Source organism: Pungitius pungitius, chromosome 14 (assembly GCF_949316345.1).
Source record: "Pungitius pungitius chromosome 14, fPunPun2.1, whole genome shotgun sequence".
In the NCBI taxonomy this organism is placed as follows: Eukaryota; Metazoa; Chordata; class Actinopteri; order Perciformes; family Gasterosteidae; genus Pungitius; species Pungitius pungitius.
Genome location: NC_084913.1, coordinates 6,090,533 through 6,111,009, shown reverse-complemented (window position 1 = coordinate 6,111,009; position 20,477 = coordinate 6,090,533). Strand labels below are relative to the sequence as shown.

The following is a 20,477-nucleotide window of genomic DNA, read 5'->3' as shown; positions in this document are numbered from 1 at the left end:
CCCTTTTTCCTTCTTTCCACCTCACGGAATCGCCCGGCAGGGGTTTGGCGAAGGAGACCAGTGCAGCGCTGAGCTGTCTCTGAGCGGCAGTGAGAGTCTGGCACACAACACACAGGACAGCAACCTGCGGTGCATCGCTCCAAACTAGCCAGGGGCCATTCCAGTGGAGTGGGTACTAAATACGGACATCAACTAGGACAAGCAGGTAAGCAAAAGCAAATTCATGTTGTGATGGGGATGTTTTCCAGGGAGATACTTTTGGTTTCAAGGTTATAGAATTATATCTGCGGTGAAATGGAAAATTGGATGTTCTGAGCAAATTAACACTGCTCACGCTCTGCAGCGATTCACGTCACGTCAAATGCACGAGCCTGGTGTGTGTGTGTCCCAAATCCGTATTGCTTACGTCCCACACAAGGTCATTGTTTCTCTCCTCGCCTCCAGCTGTATAGAAAGTCTGTCACTTCTGAGCTCAGGATTGTGTGGCCTTGGACACTTTTACAATGGATCTTCCTTTATATTTTATGTGTGAAAGTGAAAGGGTTTTTTATATTTATGGTCCAATTTGTTGCAGCCGTTTGGACAAACTCGTATGGATGTGGTTACTACTTTTAATTCATCTTTTTTATTACACCGTTTAACATTTGCTTTCTATCGTTTTCTTGTCAAACTAAAAGATGAGATATTAAGCACCCTAATTTGCCAGGAAGAGCACACGGAAGATTCATTCTCTTTAATTATGGATCTACAGATGGGGCCCTGGGGCACACTCTCCCTCTAACAATTCCAACTGTGGAAGCAAAGCTGCCTTGGAATCCAAAAGGCAATTCCCCTTCTTTCCTCCACATCAATCACAGTGCCAGCTCTGCTCTGCAGAGTGGCTTCAATCTAACCCTCATCCATAAATGTCAAATTCAAACTAAAAGCACTCAAACAATCTTCATGATTAACAGGAAGCTTTGTCTTTTTTGGGCGTGCGCCGAAAAGGCTTAACATTCACCTGCAGCCCGTGTAAACACTCTAATTAAGCTTCACTCACCGCATGGTGGAGAGCTTCTCCCCCTTCCTCCAGTCCCACAGCACGATGGTGTGATTGTCGTCCAGGCCCACCGAGGCCAGCCGCTTGCCATCCGCTGTGGAGGGAAAACCCGAAAAATTCATTCAGCACACGCCCGCCCAGAGGCAGCTCCTGCTTTGGCTCACTCAAGTTTGGCTAAGCCCGTTAGAGACATGAAAGCAGCCGAGAGGGTTTGATCTCCGGCAGGCGATTGACTGACAATGACACACAGACGACCGGCCTGGCTCTACGGGGACGATTAGGAGAAACGAGGTGAGCAGCTGTGCTCTGATGTTGTCAGACTGCGGAAACGGTGTTTTCCAATGTTGTTTGTGTTTTAGAGTTACTTTGGGAAAGTGTATTATTTGCTCCTCTGTGAAACCAGAATGTCTGGAATCTTTTGGTGAAAACAAAACAATAGCATATTTTTGTGTTTGATAGTTACCTGAAAAGTCCAGAGCGCACACTCCCAGTTGGTGGAAACCCCTCAACACAGACATGGGTTTTAAGGATTCTGTGTCCCATATGTGGATGGAGGAATCTCTGCCGACCTGCATAAACAACAGCATCCAAAGTATGTACACGGTCCATTCAATTCCACCCATGTACACAAGCTCCTTCTGCATCTGATGGGGCAAATGATCTAGTTCAGCTAAGCTGAAAGAAGTGCGGAATATTTGATGTCAGTGAGTGCAGGCAGCTACTTGTCCTGTCGCTACAAAGTCCTTGAGGGGGTGGATGGCCAGACAGAGGATGTCATCATCATGGCCCATGTAGAAACGTTGGGTATTCTGCTGCCTGTTGTACACAACCCCGATGGCAGCAACATGGTAGACGATCTCCCCGGTCTGAGTGTAGAACAGGTTGCTTCTGCAGTCATAGCCCCTGTAGCTGCAAAGAAAAGAGAGTAGACTACGTGAAGGGCTTGGATGTTAATTGAAGGTGCCTCGCCTACTTGAAACCCATCTTACAATACCAACCGTGGCAGGATTTCTCTGTTAGGATGCCGCATGATAAACATTTTTGTTAAAAACCTACCCGTGAATGAAGTGCAGCTTCACCCCGCTGCCCGGCGCTCGCTCTTTCTTCTTCATGGCGGTTGCTCGATGCTTCTCTTTGCACTGCTCCTTGAGCTGAGGTAGATCTTCTTTATAAACCTGGACGCACGTAGAGAAGTGTGCAGACCACCATTAGGGAGCCCAGTTAGAACGGGGAAGATGTTTGATGCGATCACAAACCTGCCGTCGATACGTATGCTGAGTCTCCTGCTCGATTTCTGAGTCCATCTCGGGAACGTCTGACTGATCAGAGTCCGACTCTTCACTGTTAGAGTCCGCCAAGGTCTCTGCAGGCAGAAACAAGGTCCTTCCGTGTCTTTAAATCGGACACACATTCCTCCTGTGAGAACTCCCTGAATCCTGTTTCAGGAGAAGTGAGGGCCCACTCCGGTGAAACCTCCCATTTATTAAGCATTCGTGCTTCACAGTGGCATTACTCACGCCCAAAAAATGCTGACGCGGCATAAGAACGCCGTGCCAAGCCAAGTCAATAAGCAGAACTGGCAGCTACTCACCAGATCCATTAGGAAAATTAAAAGGAAAGGTTGTTAGTATGTGTTTTAATTTCAGAAAGCAAAGCTCTGTCTCTGTCTTGGAAAGGACAACTGTACTTATAGCTTTATTACGTTTTATTGGACCATGAATGTAATGGCCTCTCCAATTCAGAGCTTTAGAGTAATAGCAGTTCTGAGGGAAATGTACGGGAAGGGAACAATCTAGTATACTGGTTTAGCAGCAGAGTATGTTGTAATAGCCGGCCATTCATACAACCCCTAAAAGGTAACTGAGAAGTTGGTTTCACGTTGTGCAGAGGTGCACGAGAAGATGGATCCCACATGCCTACGTCATACATCAATGAGGGCATCATCTTACCTTGCGGCGCTATATGCACAGCCTCTTTAGACTTTCTTTCAGGAACAAACTTCCACTGGAACACAGAGTGATCAGCACCACCGATAGTTATGACCCACTGGTAGTCATGTGACCATCTGGCGTTGGTTATGTGGGCTGAATGACCTAAATATTTTTTAAATTTTGCACCTAGAATCAAGTTGAAATGAATCATTAATACGCCAGATAATAATATCAGAACTTAAAACTTCAAAAAAATGAAAACATTGGGAATTTTTTTACCTTTTTTTATACATGGATATCGTAAAAGTTTCACTAATCCGTAGTCGTCAGCTGTCACTAAGACTTGATTGTTGAAGTTTGCGTCTACAGAGTTAATGTCATTGATGTCTGAGTACTTGGGCGATATTCCATTGACCTCCGGGCCCAATACACACGTCCATGAGGCCCACTGCACCAACTTCAGCTCTTCCCTGTTGCTCACCTCCTTCCCACCTCGACAGAAGACAGAAAGACTCGATCTCAAAAAGAAGCTCTGTTCCAGTATCTAATCAAAGCAACTTTTGGGCCGTTTTCCCAATTGCCATTAAATGATTAAAATATTTTTCATTTACTTGGCATCCTGTAGAAAAGCCTCCTGCCGCTGCCGTCGTTGATCTGAAGATACTTGCTGTCCGTGGACCAGTCCATGTGCGTGATGAAGCTGTTGGAGCCAGTGCACTCGCCCACCTTCTTGTACCTCTGCACCACCCCGTAGATGTCCACTGAATTATCGTTAGAGCCGACAGCCAAGTGGGCCCCGTCGGGGGAATACTTCAACTCGTGGATGGCTTCCTTCCTGTCCTTTATGTGGACCACCTCTGTCATGTCTCTGGAGGAGAAATGCAGCTTGAATGAAAGAGCTGAAACGGACTCAAAACGATGAAGCTCTTCGTCACAGTAGCCGCTGCACAGGATCCAAGCAGGACCAGATGGGGACTTTTGAATTTTCACCCACCTGACTCGGAGAACGGTGAAGGAGCCGTCCTTCATCCCCAGGGCCAGGTGGATGCCATCCGTGCTGACGGCTGCACAGCGGATAGGCTCCTCCATGTTACAGCGAGCTATCAGCGCGTGATCTATGAGACTCCATATCCTTTAGACACAGAGGGAAGTAGGACAAATGTAGAGCACTGACGGGATTACATTGTCAAAAAACCACGGCAGTGATGTGCGTTGAGTCTGCACTGTAATGTGTTTAGCTTCTGAGTGTAGATTTTAATTAATAAAACCCTTGGTGCCACACTCTTGTGCGCAGGAGCCGATCAGAAAGCAAAGTGTCTTTCATATTTAAAAAACTGTGAATGTTCCTGAATTTGTGTTTAGCTTATTATGCTACTTCAGAAATTCCCCGAATGTTTCGCAGCTTCACCTGACTGATCGATCATCACTTCCCGTCATGGCCAGAGGCTTGGTGGGGTGGACAGCCAGAGCCCACAGCTCCCCCTCACAGTGACCCTGCATGATGAGGAAGGGCTTCGTGCGGTCGTGGACCACCACCTCAAAGATCTCGCTGTCTTGCGTGCCCACCAGGATGTGATCTCCACGCCAGCACACGCTGCGCACAGACAGCCCTGTGAAAAGGACACCGATGCACGTAAAGATCACGAAAAAGATGAATAAACATGTTAAAACGGAATCAGTCAAACGTTTACAAATGCCGACACAATAATTATAAGGTAACACCACGGGGGGGGTAATGAAGACAGAAGGTACAAATAGCCATCTGCGGTCTACCCAGGAAGGAGAATTTAACAAGGAAATACAAGCAAATCTGCCCAGTGACTCTGGGTCACACTGCCAGAAGAGGATGGGGGAAGCATGTTCCCTACACATAGGAGAACATAACATCTGTTCCGACATTGTTATAAACTAATGTCTGTAATCAAATTACCCACCTCTCCTAATTTCCCTCTAGCTACTGTTAGGTCCAATATTATAAATACAAGGGATGGAGAAAATAAAAAAAACAAGAAGGAAAATGTCAGTAAGAAGAAGATAGAATTTTTGTTTTGATTTACATAATTCTTCCAGTGCCTCAGGAGACCAAAGTTTGGTCTGCAACCTTTCTGCACTCAGATTAAAGGAAAAGTGAGGCAGCTTGACATCACCTTTGTACCCTTGGTCTGTTTCCCTGAGATCAATGAGCGTAATTGGTTTGAAGTTGAGATCCCACAGCCGGACGCAGCCATCTCGGCCCCCGGTGGCAAAGCCCTCTTCACAGACATTCATGCTGAAAATCCCTGACTGGAGGAAATGACAGGCTGTCAGTGAGGATCTGCACAATAAATTAGCAATGACAGAATCAGCCCCAGCTACAGGCCGTATAGTGCTGCTGCTCAGCCAGGCATTTGTTTAAGGATTTCATCATTACAAACCTGCAACCAGGGCTGCAAGATATCACAGAACTAGGTGAGGGTAGATGTCCTATCTTTATTTTGTTGTACTGACAAAATTCTACCGGTGACCTCCTTTGCCGTAGAGTATCCGTACACAGAGGGAGGCACATTGTTGAGCCCTCAGTGAGCAGTTGGTAGTACAAAAAGCAGCAGTGAACATGTACTGTAGTTATAATTCCCTCCCCCATCCACTCATCCACCCTTCCCCTCACCCCATTTGTTGATCCCATAGATATCATTTAATCCTGTGGAGCAAAAGGGCTGATCCTTTCCCACTGAGCGGCATCAAATGAAGCCGGCGTGCATGGTTCTGACCACGGTTTAAGTTGACCAGATTTACTGGGACTCTTTTGTGCATGGTGCAGCCGGGTGCAGAGTCTGCTTCGGGCACGCAAAGAACACACAAACAACTCACCCCGTGAGCTCCTTGCACTGTCTTCATCAGATTGATCCCTTTCCACACGTAGATGTCGCCATTCAAGGCACCTGAATACGTGACCTCGTCCTTGGCACAGGCGAGGCAGAGGATGGTTTGGAGATCCCCCGTTTTGCCGAAAACACCACGTTTGGGGGTGAGAGCATTGCCGCATAAGCTCCAAAACTGCAAACACAAACAGAAAGAGTGAAAGATTATGGTGGCTAATACCCCCCCCCCCCCCCCCCCTCTAATCCCCTTTCATTAGCCATGACAATTGAAATGGACAATTACAGAACATTTGGATACAAAAGAATGAAAACAATGAAGTCATTTATGGTTCGACTTCATTAAAAACACGGACGCATTCACAGAGACCTTGAGGGAAAGTAAAGTCAAATTTGAATGCTTCCCTCCCCTCTTGACGTGACACTGGGGAGTCTTGCTGGGGGGTCAGTGTTTCAAACACCTGATCAGCATGCACAGACACACGCATGACTCATTACTTATGAACAAGGTCATTGGGATGCACCGCCACAGCCTTGTCTGAGGGGGCGAAATCCATCAAAACGAGGAGAGAGCGAAAGAGAGACGGTCTGTCTGCATGGAGATGGGATCACAGCGAGGAAGCTCAAGAGGGGGGGGGGGGGGAACGCGGCACAAGACATGAGACAAACTCATCACCCCCCGAGCAGCAGCAATGGAAAATGCTCATGCACAACACCTGACACCTGGTTCATTGACAAAAACAAAAACAAACATTGAACCAGGTTGACTCTGCGAAGACAATGAAGAAATTGTAGGTGAAATGAGCTGCTAACAACTCTCCTGCTGGCTGATGGGGCCGCCGTGCGTGCGCTGACAGGACGGATCGATTATCAGAAACGGGCATCACCGCCTCAGATACAGCGCTGCAATCAAGCATCAAACATCTTTCCTAATCCCGAGGTGCTAACAGAGCTCCGGGGGAGTAGCTGCATGTGCATGAGCTACAGTGTGTGTGAGCGGGTCTAGGCTGAAGGTCATGTGGTTAAGATCAGGCGCTGTGTGTATTCAGGAGTGGTATAGATGGGGAGTTGAAGTGTGTCAAGTGCTGGGTATGTGGAAGGTTTGGCTGAGATGGGCGCGGTAAGGGGAAGGGGGGGGGGGGGGGATTGTGGCCCAGTCTGTGGTGAAGGCAGCGGGGATGGATGCGACGTGACTGCACAGCCCTCCCTGGACGCAACTGATAAGGCAGCGAGACACGGGCGGCGGCTAATCCCTACGCTGCTGAGAGGAGACGAGATGCTGCGGGGGGGGGTTTACACTCAGGCCAGCAGTGGAAAGCACAGAGGGAGAGGCAGAACACTTCAGAAAGGTAGAAAGGAGAAAAATGAAATCAATACACAGCTACCATTGCTTTCTCTGAATAACACGCTTTCTTTCCTCAAACGTCCTCCAGAGAACCCTGCTACTATAATGGACGCTGTTCCTCTTAACCTGTCATTAGCGATATATTTCATTAGTTTAATTGCGTGCACCATCACTACAAGGAGAATCTTTTAAATGCAATTCATGCAGACAGTGTTGCAAGCCATCAGCCACTGCATCATCCGTAGCACAATGTCAGACTACAGCTACCCTGCCCCCAAAGGTGTCACAGCGCTAAATGCTACGCTAACGGAGGTCAATCTTTTGGCAGCTTAATGTAAAGTAAATAAGATGTCCGGGTGCCAGCGTTGCTGGAAGCAGATTTTTATCTAAGCTGCCGTCTCCCATTCGTCTACGTGGAGCCGAGATCAGATCACACCTGGAGGTTAAGATTATTTTTTTTTATCAGAAAAAATGGTGTGGACGGATCTTGTGGTCAAAGCAATGCGTGACTTCATAATGACGACATAGTGAAACTAGGCAGAGCGGACGCCTTCAATTCATTTCATAAGGGACTGTTGATAAATATCAAAAATATATTTTTGACACATCATGGTATGATATAAGTTGTGTGATACAACCAAAAAAAGTTGAAGTTAGATCTGAATTGTCTCGAGATAATCAGGAAAAACATTTTCTAATACTTCCCCTGGCGAAAAAACACACAAATGACTGTATAATTAGCCAGGGAGCAGCTTGGTAAGGAGGAGCAGCGACCGTTGTTCACCGCCACAAGAGGTTGAGTATTCCTGAGCCCGCTGGTGAGTGGATTACTGGGACTAAATCTCCTGGGTGCTCTGAGTGCTATAATCGCTGAGCGAGCACAGGGCCGGCGAGCAGATGTCACATGGTCCGCAGGGTGAAGGCAGGGGAATTATGTGGGACAATTGCTGGATTGCCTTGGCATCAGGAGACCAGGAGGGAAGGAAAAGAGGAGGAGGGGCACCACTGGAGGATTCAAAATTGGACTGGGGGGGGGGGGGGGGGGGGGGGGTTAAGTTGAGATGGGGGAGTCATCATGCTACACCCCAGTGTACTACATGCACATCCAAACTACATCAGGCCTCACAGGTCCACTGGTCACATTTCCCACCCAAGCAGGAGATTCAATGACTTTCTGACGTTTTTCTCCGGACTCCCTGTTCTTTCCTATAGCGGCCACGGCACTCAAAGAACACCACTACGTCCCCCGAGGGAAGGTTTTGGCGAAGACACCCTGCAGGAACTGATTAAAGATTTACGGGCACTACTCTTCTGTGAAAAAGAAGCGATACAGACAGGGGGCCGAGAAGGGGAATGGAGCCCAGCAACAGTTTGTGTTGCCGTGAAGAAAAGCTGAATGAGGAGAGCTGAGGAGGGAGCGTCTGAGTAGCAGCCTCTTGGTTCCCCCACCAAATTAAAACATTTTTCTTCTCCCCAGCGGAGATTACTACAAATGTGAAGAAAGAGACTGTTAGTCATTGCCTGTCCTACTTATGCTACATGCCCCGTAACCATAAAGTGAAATTGCCTACATCTATTTTAAGACTTTGATATGGTCATGTAGATAAAGCAGTGAAGACAAGGAAAGATGGAGGCTGGGAGCCAACGGATTATTCAGAACTCCAAAAACTTTTCAAAATATTATGCAAATGACGCGAACAAACTCCAGCTCCCAGGAGCCGGCTGTGATCTGCACGCTGTGAAATGACCCCAAAGTTTCTGTACCTTGATATGTTTGACACCACAGCTTACAAGCTTGCTTGGCTGGTACAAATCCCATGATATGTCAAATATCTGTGGGGCAAAAACATACAGTGAATTAGATATTGTTGGACAAACAAAACCACATCATACAAGGCATATTAATAATGCAGCATATTGATCTTTTGTGTAAATCTTTAATGTCATGTTCATTTAGTTAAAAGCTGCTTTGTAATATATGTGGGCTGAATTCAAAAACAACAGCTGCCTGTGTTTCATCTTTTTTAAATTCCTCTTCATTGTTATTGCACCCTCCCAGACGGGCTCTGGAAAGCTCACAACCAATCCGGCCTAACTTGCTCACGTCCCCTTTGGGCCGGCAATCAATCCGGCGTCTACAGCTAATGGAGGCGGTCGATGCTGAGCTTGTGACAGAGATGGGGAGGTGGGGGGGAGGGGGGGGGGGGGGGGGAAGAAAGAGTCCTTACTCTGTCTGTGTGACCGGGAGCGGCTGCCAGAACCTTTCCTCTCCTCCAGTCCCACACGCAGATTGTGTTTTTAGAGTCCAAACCCACGGACACCAGGCACTGTGCGGATGAGAGCAAAGCAAAATACCATCAAATTCATCTGACTGTGTCCCCGTAATCTCTGCAAAACAGTCTAAAGTTGGGTTCACAGTGGCACAGGGTTAAAAACGGCTACAGAGAACAGTTGTCCGGCCGCTGGCACTTCCAGTGAGCACATTTTAGTGCGTTTGCTGGAGGAGCCCCATATAGCGAGCGAGTGAGTGAGTGAGTGAGTGAGTGAGTGAGTGAGTGAGTAGGCAGCAGCAGCAGAGAGGAGAGCAGCTCTTATGGAAATCCTGCACTCACACCATAAAGGGTGTCCTTGTAGCCTCTGTTGAATAAGAGTTCAGTTATGAAGGGAAGTCTCTGCTGGGGCATTTGCACTGTTTTAACATGTATTAAGAGAAGTCTGTATTTGAATGATGAGCAAAGAGAATGTGGACTATAAGGTTTAAAAGTACATCCACAGCAGGGTGAAAAATCCTAATTACTTTGGTTATGGTATTTTTGTTCAATGGGTAAATGTCCAAACAACTATTAAAAAGACCTCCAGCCCATATATCCCATGTGACAGCTGAGAGTCCAAATATAAGAGGGCCTTTCACTGTTAAATATAAGGGACGTTCAATGTCTGCGATTATGCAACAGGCAGATTTTATATCTATAAATGAGTCACCTTAAACAAAGCATAGTGCGCTGTGTGGGGTGGTTGGAATACTCTGAGTATTTAACACATATAATACAACAAAGGTCGTGAGTTACACTCTTCTCACCAGCCGTCACCACTACGGCTCATACTGAAATACCTACAAGAGATGTCATTTTGCTATTGCTTTAATAGAGGGACAGGGTCATGGCACAAGGCATTACTCTGGATTTCTTTGAGTTCAGCTCTGATTTTCTCTCAACCAGGAAGGAGAGAGAATAAATGGAGCTGCTAAACTGAGAAGCGAAGCAGGCTCCTCTGGCTAGAGACATTGTCACATTTTATCTAAATCCCCGTCTCTCTAGACCCGAGCGGGAAAACAGCAAAGGGTCCTCTCCTTTTCTTTCACTGCAAAATGCAGGAGGTGTAACTGTGGGAGGTCCCACGGGGGAACAGAGACTTCTAAAGATTAAAACCTAGAGATGCTTCCGCACAGTATCGATTTTCATAGTCCAAATCAACATTGAGTGGAGGCTGCACTGTGTAAATATTGACTTGTGGCAAGTTTGTAGGGAGCTGCAGGAAGCTCAAAAGATGGGACGGTTTAATTTCAAAAGTAACTAATAATAGTTGCATGTTCCTTTTATCCGGATGCTGGTTGCTAAGAATATTTAAGGCCTTTGAACGACTGTACCTGCCCCTCCAGGTCGAAGGCCAGGCACGCGATGCCATGCGAGTGCACATCCTTCAGGATGGACACGGTCTGCACGGTGTAGGAGTCCCATACGCAGATGTAAGGCTCCTTGCCCACCTGTCCTGTGGCCACCAACACGCGCTCCGGATGAAGCGCTAAACTGTACAGAGAGAGAGAGAGAGAGAGAGAGAGAGAGAGAGAGAGAAAGAGAAAACATCTGGTCAGCGTTGCCCTATTGCCGTGTGTGTGTGTGTGTGTGTGCGTGCGTGCGGGGAGCAAACGGCGGGATTCACCTCCCAGCGGAAACCACTGGGATGAGATGAGCACGTTAAGTCTGTGATGGGTCTGGAGAGGAAGGCACAGGGGGCAGCTTGGCGAGGTGACATGGTCCAATTAACTCAGTCACGCTCAAATAAGCATGCAGGGTGTTCACAATGTATAAAAATCAACCTGCGAACCTTTTTCTTCCATTTTTTCAGCCCCCCCCTCTTGATCTACTCTCTGCCCATTTCATTTGGGATTTCCTCGCATCACCGGGCATATATTTGTAAAACTGTTACATAATCTCGGCGCTCCCCCTCCCCTCCACTCGTGCCTCCCCCCCACCCACAAGCATTGCCACTCTACAGCTGAGCAACAGCCTGCCGAATGAAGCTGTCCCTCCCTCCCCCCCCCCTCCCCGACCCGGCCTTTCAGCGGCCCGCCAGTCACGTTCCAGGCAAGGCCTGAGTGATTCACTGGGCAATTCTTCCTCTTGCCCTGTCCCGGTCTAGATATTTTATGCTGCAACAGACCCCCCCCCCCCCCCCCCCCTCCTCCCCACCTCCCCATTATAATCAGGCTGCCTGTTTCGCCAACTGCTCTCCGGAATGTCTAATCCTGGCTTGAATTCAAATAGCAGGACAAACGAGGCTCTCCTCCTCCTCCCTCACTCTACACCTCAATCTACATCTCACATCTCCATCCTCGTCCTCCCACGATTTCAAGCTCAAGCTGAACCTCATCTGCATTCGGAACATGCTGTCACTGAGGACTCGAGAAAAAGACATTTTTTTTGCCGACTGCGGCACGTGAGGCCCGACAGGCCCGATGTTTGTCCTCCCTCGGCTCTCCTTGTTTTCTCTCATCATCCGCTTCTCACCTCCTTTGTTGAACCTCTCTCCAACCTGGCACAATGGCATCTTGTTGTTTTTTTGTTTTGTTTTGTTTTTTTTAAGATGAATTACATAATCAGAGCAAGCAACTATAAATAGCATTCAGAGGAAGAGGAAAGAAGCATGACTGGACCCCTTTGAGATGCAGACCGACGCGGCAGAGAAAGCGCCTCGGCTCGAGCAGGTGGTGCACAGACGATGTGTCTGCTCTGACCCTCCATGAAACGCAGAAACTAAAGAATAGAATGTCCAACAGCTTTGGAGTCAGTCTCGTGCCAAAAGAATTTAAAAGGAAACTCAGCCAGACTTTCACTTTCACTTTTGTTTTCCCGTCCTGCCAGCACATAACGTGTACATATGTGCGTGTGCATGTCACTCTTTTGAGTCAGCGACAAGATTGCTGTTTCATTTCCATTTCTGTTCACTGATGACTTGCAGCCTGCAGTGCACCACCGGGGGCTCTCCTGTTTAATATAGACGGTCTTCCGTCTGCCAAGTCCTGTATTACTAGACTGGCTTAACCCTGCAGCAACTATCGTGTAGATAGGAGGCAAATAAACAGCCAGAGGAGTTTGTTATTTTTAGGTGGAAGATGCAAAGACACATTTAGTTTATTTTAAATAAACCAGAATAACACGACACTCACCATTTACCCACTCATAACTATTGTAACTTCTATTCATGGTGATGCTTCATATAATCAACTTATAAATGCACTAACATTCTACAAAATGAATAGTTCTGTTAACTGAGTCTTTCTAAGTGAGGGTAAAGTAGAATATCAGAGCATTGTAGCTGCTTTTACCTTTTCTGTGGGAAACATTTATAACATTTTCACTTAAATGAGACGTCTTTCAGAGTTTATTTCTAGAACCGTTGCGACAATGATGCTGAATCATGCCACTGCACTAAGTAACTGTACTGGTCTCTGGAGGATCCTAATTGGGGGAGACAGACCTGCTCTTTACAGGCTATACTCACAGTGATGATGGGACAGGAGGGCATCTCTCTGACACTCTGCACAGAGCACCGAAATATGTGCAAAGATTTAAAGCAAAATCATGGGCAGACAGCATTGTCACCAACAATGGGAGTTGTTGCTATTATGCTTTCTATTTTAAGTACTAGGTGAACTTTCAATCAATCCACATAAAAAATTGATACTCTAATGAAGATTGAAGATTGATACACTAATGAGTGAAACATGGTGGTTATCAATGTACATATCTATACACATATTCCCACATATTTACTTAATACTCCAGTAAGTCATTTGTTTCACATGCACAGCTTTAATTTGTCCAATAGTTTCACTCCTAGAAAACCCACCACTATAATGCATGTTTATCAAACTTTCTATAACATGCTACTCAGTTTTGTCATTTTTATTTTAGCTCATTCATTTGCCCTTTTTTAGCTTCCGCAGTTCACGGATTCACTGCGTCTCTCTCACCTCGCGGAAACAAGACCAGTCTCAGTCTGGCATCCATAATCCATAACTCTGGCCGTGGTCCATCATAACGAATATCATCAATAAAATAGTGTAACATGACACAGCCTTTTATTCCTGTGTCCATAACACCCTTTCGTTAACCCTCCCCCTCCATCAAAACAAACAATATGAATTAGCCAAGATTCAGGAGACCAGCCGAAAAAAGAAGCTAGCTGTCTTAAGACATGATGGGACAGAAATTTGTGTTCTTATCATTACAAAATATCTCAAGTATTATCTTTCCCCAAAACCCCTCCCTCCTCGACAGGATTGTGTGTAATTCTTAGTTTGCAATTGTTTATGGGAACTAAGGGATCACAAACCCAAAGCATTATTTAGTCATTCTGCTTCCAATTCGGTATGCATGAATGTATTTGGGTGCATTTTTCAGGTTCATGTCAACAAGGTACCGACTCCGGAAGGTTTTAAACAGTCGTTTCAGGTTCTTTGGGGTTTAGACTGGAATATTTATCTGAGCTGTAAGAGTGTTCAACATTTGAAGAGTGGTATGAGGAAAGAACAGGAAAGAAATGTAATACTACACATTTAACTAACACTTAAGGGGGGGTTTTAACAACTGCAAATTTACATCCTCACAGTATTCATTCGTTGCTCAATAACCTGTGAATTTAATTTAGGTGCCAAACCAGCAAAAGAAGGTCCGACTATCTTGTTTCTTTGATGCACGGTCATAGACAGCGGAGCCTTTCATTAATGTGAAAACCTGTCTATTAGCTCCTTCGCATCTGACTGGGAGAATAGTCTCAAAGGGCCGCAGGGTGAGACAGAACCAGGCGGGAGAAACAAGGCCAGCAATTAATTCATGAACTAAAACACAGATTTAGCTCATAAACAGCCAAAAAAAAAGAAGAAAAAGGAAAACAAGAGCAACAAACGAAAGAGGCTATTGATTTCTTTTGGGCTATTTGAAGCGGGCTGCGTCTTTTTCTGGGGTTAATGCAATGTGAGAGCAGTCCGACGGTTATTCAGCACTGCATCTGCGGAGGATTGCTCCTGGTGGTGCCAGAATAGTATAAGTCAAAGGAAGGGTTCCAACCCAGTCTCCAAAAAAAGCGTGAAATGGCTACGTTGGTCCACCGTGATAAACGTAGTCATGTTACGTTTTCCCCCAAAATAACGTTACTATGTTACGTTTCTTTTGGCCCATTCATTTACATTGCTTTGCAAATAGGTCACGTGACTATCAAGTTTCCCGTTAGTGAAAAGAAAAACATGGCGGACGGTCAGCATAATCTCGGTGAAAAACACAATATTTTAAGAAAGCATCAGCATTTGTATGCATTTCGATGGCATTTCTAGCGAGAAGTATGCGTTATTCTTTCATAATCTTCTATCAGAGACTGTAGAAGACATTCCGTTTATTCGTTTCTGCGAAGATTTGAGTGTCCCTTTGGGAAAGCGTGGCTACGCAACGCCTTTAACGGCGCATTATTAAAAAAACACTTCCAGTGGGGGCGTTACCGTAAAGAAGCGTTCAGCCTTAAAGCCACTAATCGCCAAACAAAACAAACTCAAAGCACTCGAATCACATTATGACTTTTTAAACATAAATTCCGTTATTTTTATGAGTTTTCAATGAAAGAATGCATCATTTCCGGGGGTAGGCATGCCCGGGACATCCCGAATTATGGGCAATTTTGATTTGTCCAGCTTTTTGACAGCTACAGTCCCGACTTCCAATCACAGCCTCCTAAATCAATGACGCGCCTAAAACTCTCGGTTCGAACATTACGTCTTGTTTACATGGGAAAGGGGGGCGGGGCTTCGCCCTCAGAGCGGAGCGTCATTTCTCGCTCCACACGTCTCCTCTTTTTACTGGCCAGGAAAACGGGCGATCTATCCCACGTGGGTCTGGCTCCATTCCATTGGCTCTGACGAATCCATAGAGAGGCGGGACTTATAATTTGCCCGGCAAACGGAGAGATTTGAGCTGCATTGCTTGCACTGTGCGTGAAGTGGCCGTGAGGCCTCCACTAAAGTCTCTCTCTATTTGTTCTGCTTTACTCAATAAAAGTAAAACCTTTACAGATATACTGTCCACACACTAGGCTAACATAATGGAGACTTCCAGGCTTCTTCCTTTATGTTTTATGGGGATAAAGCCCCTGTAAGTAGTTTTTTCCCAAGCAAATCTGAGTTTCTTCTTTTTTTGTGTGTCCCATACAAATATCAAAATATATATACTGATTTTCACATCCAAACACACTCACTTACACTCACCGGCCACTTTATTAGGTACACCTGTCCAACTGCTCGTTAACACTTAATTACTAAGCAGCCAATCACATGGCGGCAACTCAGTGCATTTAGGCATGTAGACATTGTCAAGACAATCTCCTGCAGTTCAAACCGAGCATCAGTATGGGGAAGAAAGGTGATTTGAGTGACTTTGAACGTGGCATGATTGTTGGTGCCAGAAGGGCTGGTCTGAGTATTTCAGAAACTGCTAATCTACTGGGATTTTCACGCACAACCATCTCTAGGGTTTACAGAGAATGGTCCGAAAAAGAAAAAACATCCAGTGAGCGGCAGTTCTGTGGGCGGAAATGCCTTGTTGATGCCAGAGGTCAGAGGAGAATGGCCAGACTGGTTCGACCTGATAGAAGGGCAACAGTGACTCAAATAACCACCCGTTACAACCAAGGTGGGCATAAGAGCATCTCTGAACGCACAGTACGTCGAACTTTGAGGCAGATGGGCTACAGCAGCAGAAGACCACACCGGGTGCCACTCCTTTCAGCTAAGAACAGGAAACTGAGGCTACAATTTGCACAAGCTCATCGAAATTGGACAATAGAAGATTGGAAAAACGTTGCCTGGTCTGATGAGTCTCGATTTCTGCTGCGACATTCGGATGGTAGGGTCAGAATTTGGCGTCTACAACATGAAAGCATGGATCCATCCTGCCTTGTATCAACGGTTCAGGCTGGTGGTGGTGGTGTCATGGTGTGGGGAATATTTTCTTGGCACTCTTTGGGCCCCTTGGTACCAATTGAGCATCGTTGCAACGCCACAGCCTACCTGAGTATTGTTGCTGACCATGTCCATCCCTTTATGACCACAATGTACCCAACTTCTGATGGCTACTTTCAGCAGGATAAAGCGCCATGTCATAAAGCTGGAATCATCTCAGACTGGTTTCTTGAACATGACAATGAGTTCGCTGTACTCAAATGGCCTCCACAATCACCAGATCTCAATCCAATAGAGCATCTTTGGGATGTGGTGGAACGGGAGATTCGCATCATGGATGTGCAGCCGACAAATCTGCGGCAACTGTGTGATGCCATCATGTCAATATGGACCAAACTCCCTGAGGAATGCTTCCAGCACCTTGTTGAATCTATGCCACGAAGAATTGAGGCAGTTCTGAAGGCAAAAGGGGGTCCAACCCGTTACTAGCATGGGGTACCTAATAAAGTGGCCGGTGAGTGTATGTTCCCTTGAATCATGACAACAAGAAATTTCAAGATAAACCTTTTGCTTTCATAAATCATACAGTTTTAGTGTGTAAATGCCCAGCAGTGTACGGTCCGAGGGCCCCTATCGGGCCACTTGTTAGATGGGTTTGATGGGTTACCGACTAAAATATATGCCCCCACCCCCTAACTTGATTTAGGTCTGTTGCCTCAGGGCAACTTGTAAATATAATAAGTCAAACAAGCAATGTAAGCATTAAGAAAGTAGTGCATTTTGAGCACATTAACCACAAATGGATTCAAACATAAATTCAAAAATATTAAACAAAGAAATGAAATGACCAACACTGTATGTACAAAATCCACATACAAAACATGTAAACTTAAAGGGCTTGTTTGTGTCAAATTTTATGGCATACACATTCAACTGGCCTACAATAACCTGAAGAATGTCTTAAAATACTGAAGGGGGGGACATGATATCATTAGAAATGTTATGCCAGAGGGAGCACAGAATGTATTGTGGGGTGTTCAACAAGGAGGATTTTCAACCTCTACTATGTCTCCATCCTCATCTTGATCGACAGACTCACTGTCACTATCATCAGACATGCGTTATCCTAGTTTTAGTGTGTAAATGCAATTTCCAGCATGAGACCTAAAAAACGCCTACAGGAATAAAAGAGTTAAACCAGATACAACTTGCTTGTTTGACTTATTTGACTTATTATATTTACAAGTTTCCCTGAGGCAGTTAGGGGGTGGGGGCATAAATTTTAGTCAGTAACCCATCCAACCCATCTTAAAACTCAGTCGAAGGAGTCTAACGCCGGAGTCACAGGGTGCAACAAAACTCTGTAGTGAAAAAAGTGAAGGCCGAGGCATGCTGGGTGAGGTGCGATCCCGGCCCTTTCGGGACAGTGTTGTGCCTGAACGCGTTCATAAACTTGTTGATATTTTGGGCGAACGTGAACTGAACGTACTGTATTAATGCCCGATGAACGTCACTGTTCTCGTTCATTCTGGTGTCTATGAACGGCGCGTTCGTTCAGCTTAACATCGTTCAATGGGGTACCAGATTTCTATAGAAAACACACCGTAAACACGCATTAATAAGTGTAGCAAAGAGGCGGCGTATAACAATTATAAAGAGTTTATGAAGTTACTGACAAGGTCGGTGAGGATGGGAGGAATCTGACCTTTCTTTGCAAACATTTGCACCTTAATGATTACTGTCCTGTTTTTCTTTTAATAATTCCTTATTTAAAAAAGACCATTTAAGCAGCATGTGTTTGAGAATGTAGTGTAGGGGTAAACTCTGCAACTGCTGCTAGTGTGGAGTGAATAGACAGCAACATAGCATCAAAGAATCATTAGGGAAATGCTGTCCCCTCAATGCTAATGTAAACCCTGGTTGGATAAGGATTCAAATTGGATAAGAAGATTAAATCTGATGCATCGCTTCAGTGTTAAAACTGATAAAATAATTGCTGTCTGTGGTTCTGGGCTGTGGCAATAATTTAAAAAAAAAATAGCTCGCAGCAACGTATGGAAAAAAAGAACTGAACTAGTTCATTTTTTGGAACCGTGAACTTAGTTCAAATATTTTGAATTATGAACTGAACTAGTTCCTTTTTAAAATTTGTAAACTAAACTTTGAACTAGTTAATGTAGAAAGTAAACTTTCCCAACACTGGCTATAGGACCCCGGAAGATGATGAACTATGCCTGGGAAGGGCGAAGCCATGCCGGTACGAGCATGATGTGCAAATTAGTCGTCAGATCAAAGTATAGTAGTGATAGACTAATCGAACCATCTAACAAGTGGCCCGATAGGGGCCCCCGGACCGTACACTGCTGGGCATTTACACACTAAAACTGTCATATTTATGAAAGCAAAAGGTATATCTTGAAATTTCTTGTTGTCATGATAAAAGGGAACATAAGTGAGTGTGTTTGGATGTGAAAATCAGTATATATATTTTGATATTTGTATGGGACACACAAAAAAAGAAGAAACTCAGATTTGCTTGGGAAAAAACTACTTACAGGGGCTTTATCCCCATAAAACATAAAGGACGAAGCCTGGAAGTCTCCATTATGTTAGCCTAGTGTGTGGACAGTATATCTGTAAAGGTTTTACTTTTATTGAGTAAAGCAGAACAAATAGAGAGAGACTTTAGTGGAGGCCTCACGGCCACTTCACGCACAGTGCAAGCAATGCAGCTCAAATCTCTCCGTTTGCCGGGCAAATTATAAGTCCCGCCTCTCTATGGATTCGTCAGAGCCAATGGAATGGAGCCAGACCCACGTGGGATAGATCGCCCGTTTTCCTGGCCAGTAAAAAGAGGAGACGTGTGGAGCGAGAAATGACGCTCCGCTCTGAGGGCGAAGCCCCGCCCCCCTTTCCCATGTAAACAAGACGTAATGTTCGAACCGAGAGTTTAAGGCGCGTCATTGATTTAGGAGGCTGTGATTGGAAGTCGGGACTGGAGCTGTCAAAAAGCTGGACAAATCAAAATTGCCCATAATTCGGGATGTCCCGGGCATGCCTACCCCCGGAAATGATGCATTCTTTCATTGAAAACTCATAAAAATAACGGAATTTATGTTTAAAAAGTCATAATGTGATTCGAGTGCTTTGAGTTTGTTTTGTTTGGCGATTAGTGGCTTTAAGGCTGAACGCTTCTTTACGGTAACGCCCCCACTGGAAGTGTTTTTTTAATAATGCGCCGTTAAAGGCGTTGCGTAGCCACGCTTTCCCAAAGGGACACTCAAATCTTCGCAGAAACGAATAAACGGAAGGTCTTCTACAGTCTCTGATAGAAGATTATGAAAGAATAACGCATACTTCTCGCTAGAAATGCCATCGAAATGCATACAAATGCTGATGCTTTCTTAAAATATTGTGTTTTTCACCGAGATTATGCTGACCGTCCGCCATGTTTTTCTTTTCACTAACGGGAAACTTGATAGTCACGTGACCTATTTGCAAAGCAATGTAAATGAATGGGCCAAAAGAAACGTAACATAGTAACGTTATTTTGGGGGAAAACGTAACATGACTACGTTTATCACGGTGGACCAACGTAGCCATTTCACGCTTTTTTTGGAGACTGGGTTGAGGGTTCATGGGAGCTTCACAAGCACTCCTCTGAGATCTGCATTTTAAATACATTTTACCTGGTCTCTGTCAGCAGTAACAGACGGCTGTTAGAGAACTGTAAGATTTTACTGTAAATGTGTTTGAACCGCCAAAGCTTTGTATCCATTTTGAACAGCCTGGGTGTAAAAAATGCAACAAAAGACGAAATAACACTTTAAGAACAGATGTACAGATGGTTGATTTGGTGGTTTACAAACTAATTACGATTGCATTGATTAGTCTTGCGCATGCAGTCAGTGACTCCTCAAGCATATGCTGGAACCCGGGTAATTCACCCACTGCAAAGCGGAGGGTAGCCTCTCTATTGGTCCATTAATAATGGAGCAGGAGTCCAGCTGACTACCGACATAGTGTAGTCATCTCCAGGCCAACCCACACATACATGACAACACAAGCGCTGGATAGT

General features: G+C 45.4%; 1 protein-coding gene across 5 annotated transcripts in view; it reads right to left on the bottom strand.

Moving 5' to 3' along the window:
* eml5 (EMAP like 5) overlaps positions 1-20,477 on the bottom strand; it is a 33,906-nt gene that overhangs the window by 12,068 nt on the left and 1,361 nt on the right. For all 5 annotated transcript variants that reach the window (XM_062557227.1, XM_062557226.1, XM_037487032.2 and 2 more), the window contains exons 2-16: positions 10,820-10,979; positions 9,402-9,500; positions 8,938-9,006; positions 5,821-6,006; positions 5,118-5,253; positions 4,379-4,580; positions 3,965-4,102; positions 3,582-3,838; positions 3,250-3,462; positions 2,989-3,156; positions 2,296-2,402; positions 2,096-2,214; positions 1,762-1,948; positions 1,503-1,608; positions 1,040-1,133 (exon numbers count right to left, since the gene is read on the bottom strand). In XM_062557227.1, coding sequence (XP_062413211.1) covers positions 1,040-1,133; positions 1,503-1,608; positions 1,762-1,948; positions 2,096-2,214; positions 2,296-2,402; positions 2,989-3,156; positions 3,250-3,462; positions 3,582-3,838; positions 3,965-4,102; positions 4,379-4,580; positions 5,118-5,253; positions 5,821-6,006; positions 8,938-9,006; positions 9,402-9,500; positions 10,820-10,979 — 2,241 coding nt within the window. The remainder of the gene's footprint in view (positions 1-1,039; positions 1,134-1,502; positions 1,609-1,761; positions 1,949-2,095; positions 2,215-2,295; positions 2,403-2,988; positions 3,157-3,249; positions 3,463-3,581; positions 3,839-3,964; positions 4,103-4,378; positions 4,581-5,117; positions 5,254-5,820; positions 6,007-8,937; positions 9,007-9,401; positions 9,501-10,819; positions 10,980-20,477) is intronic.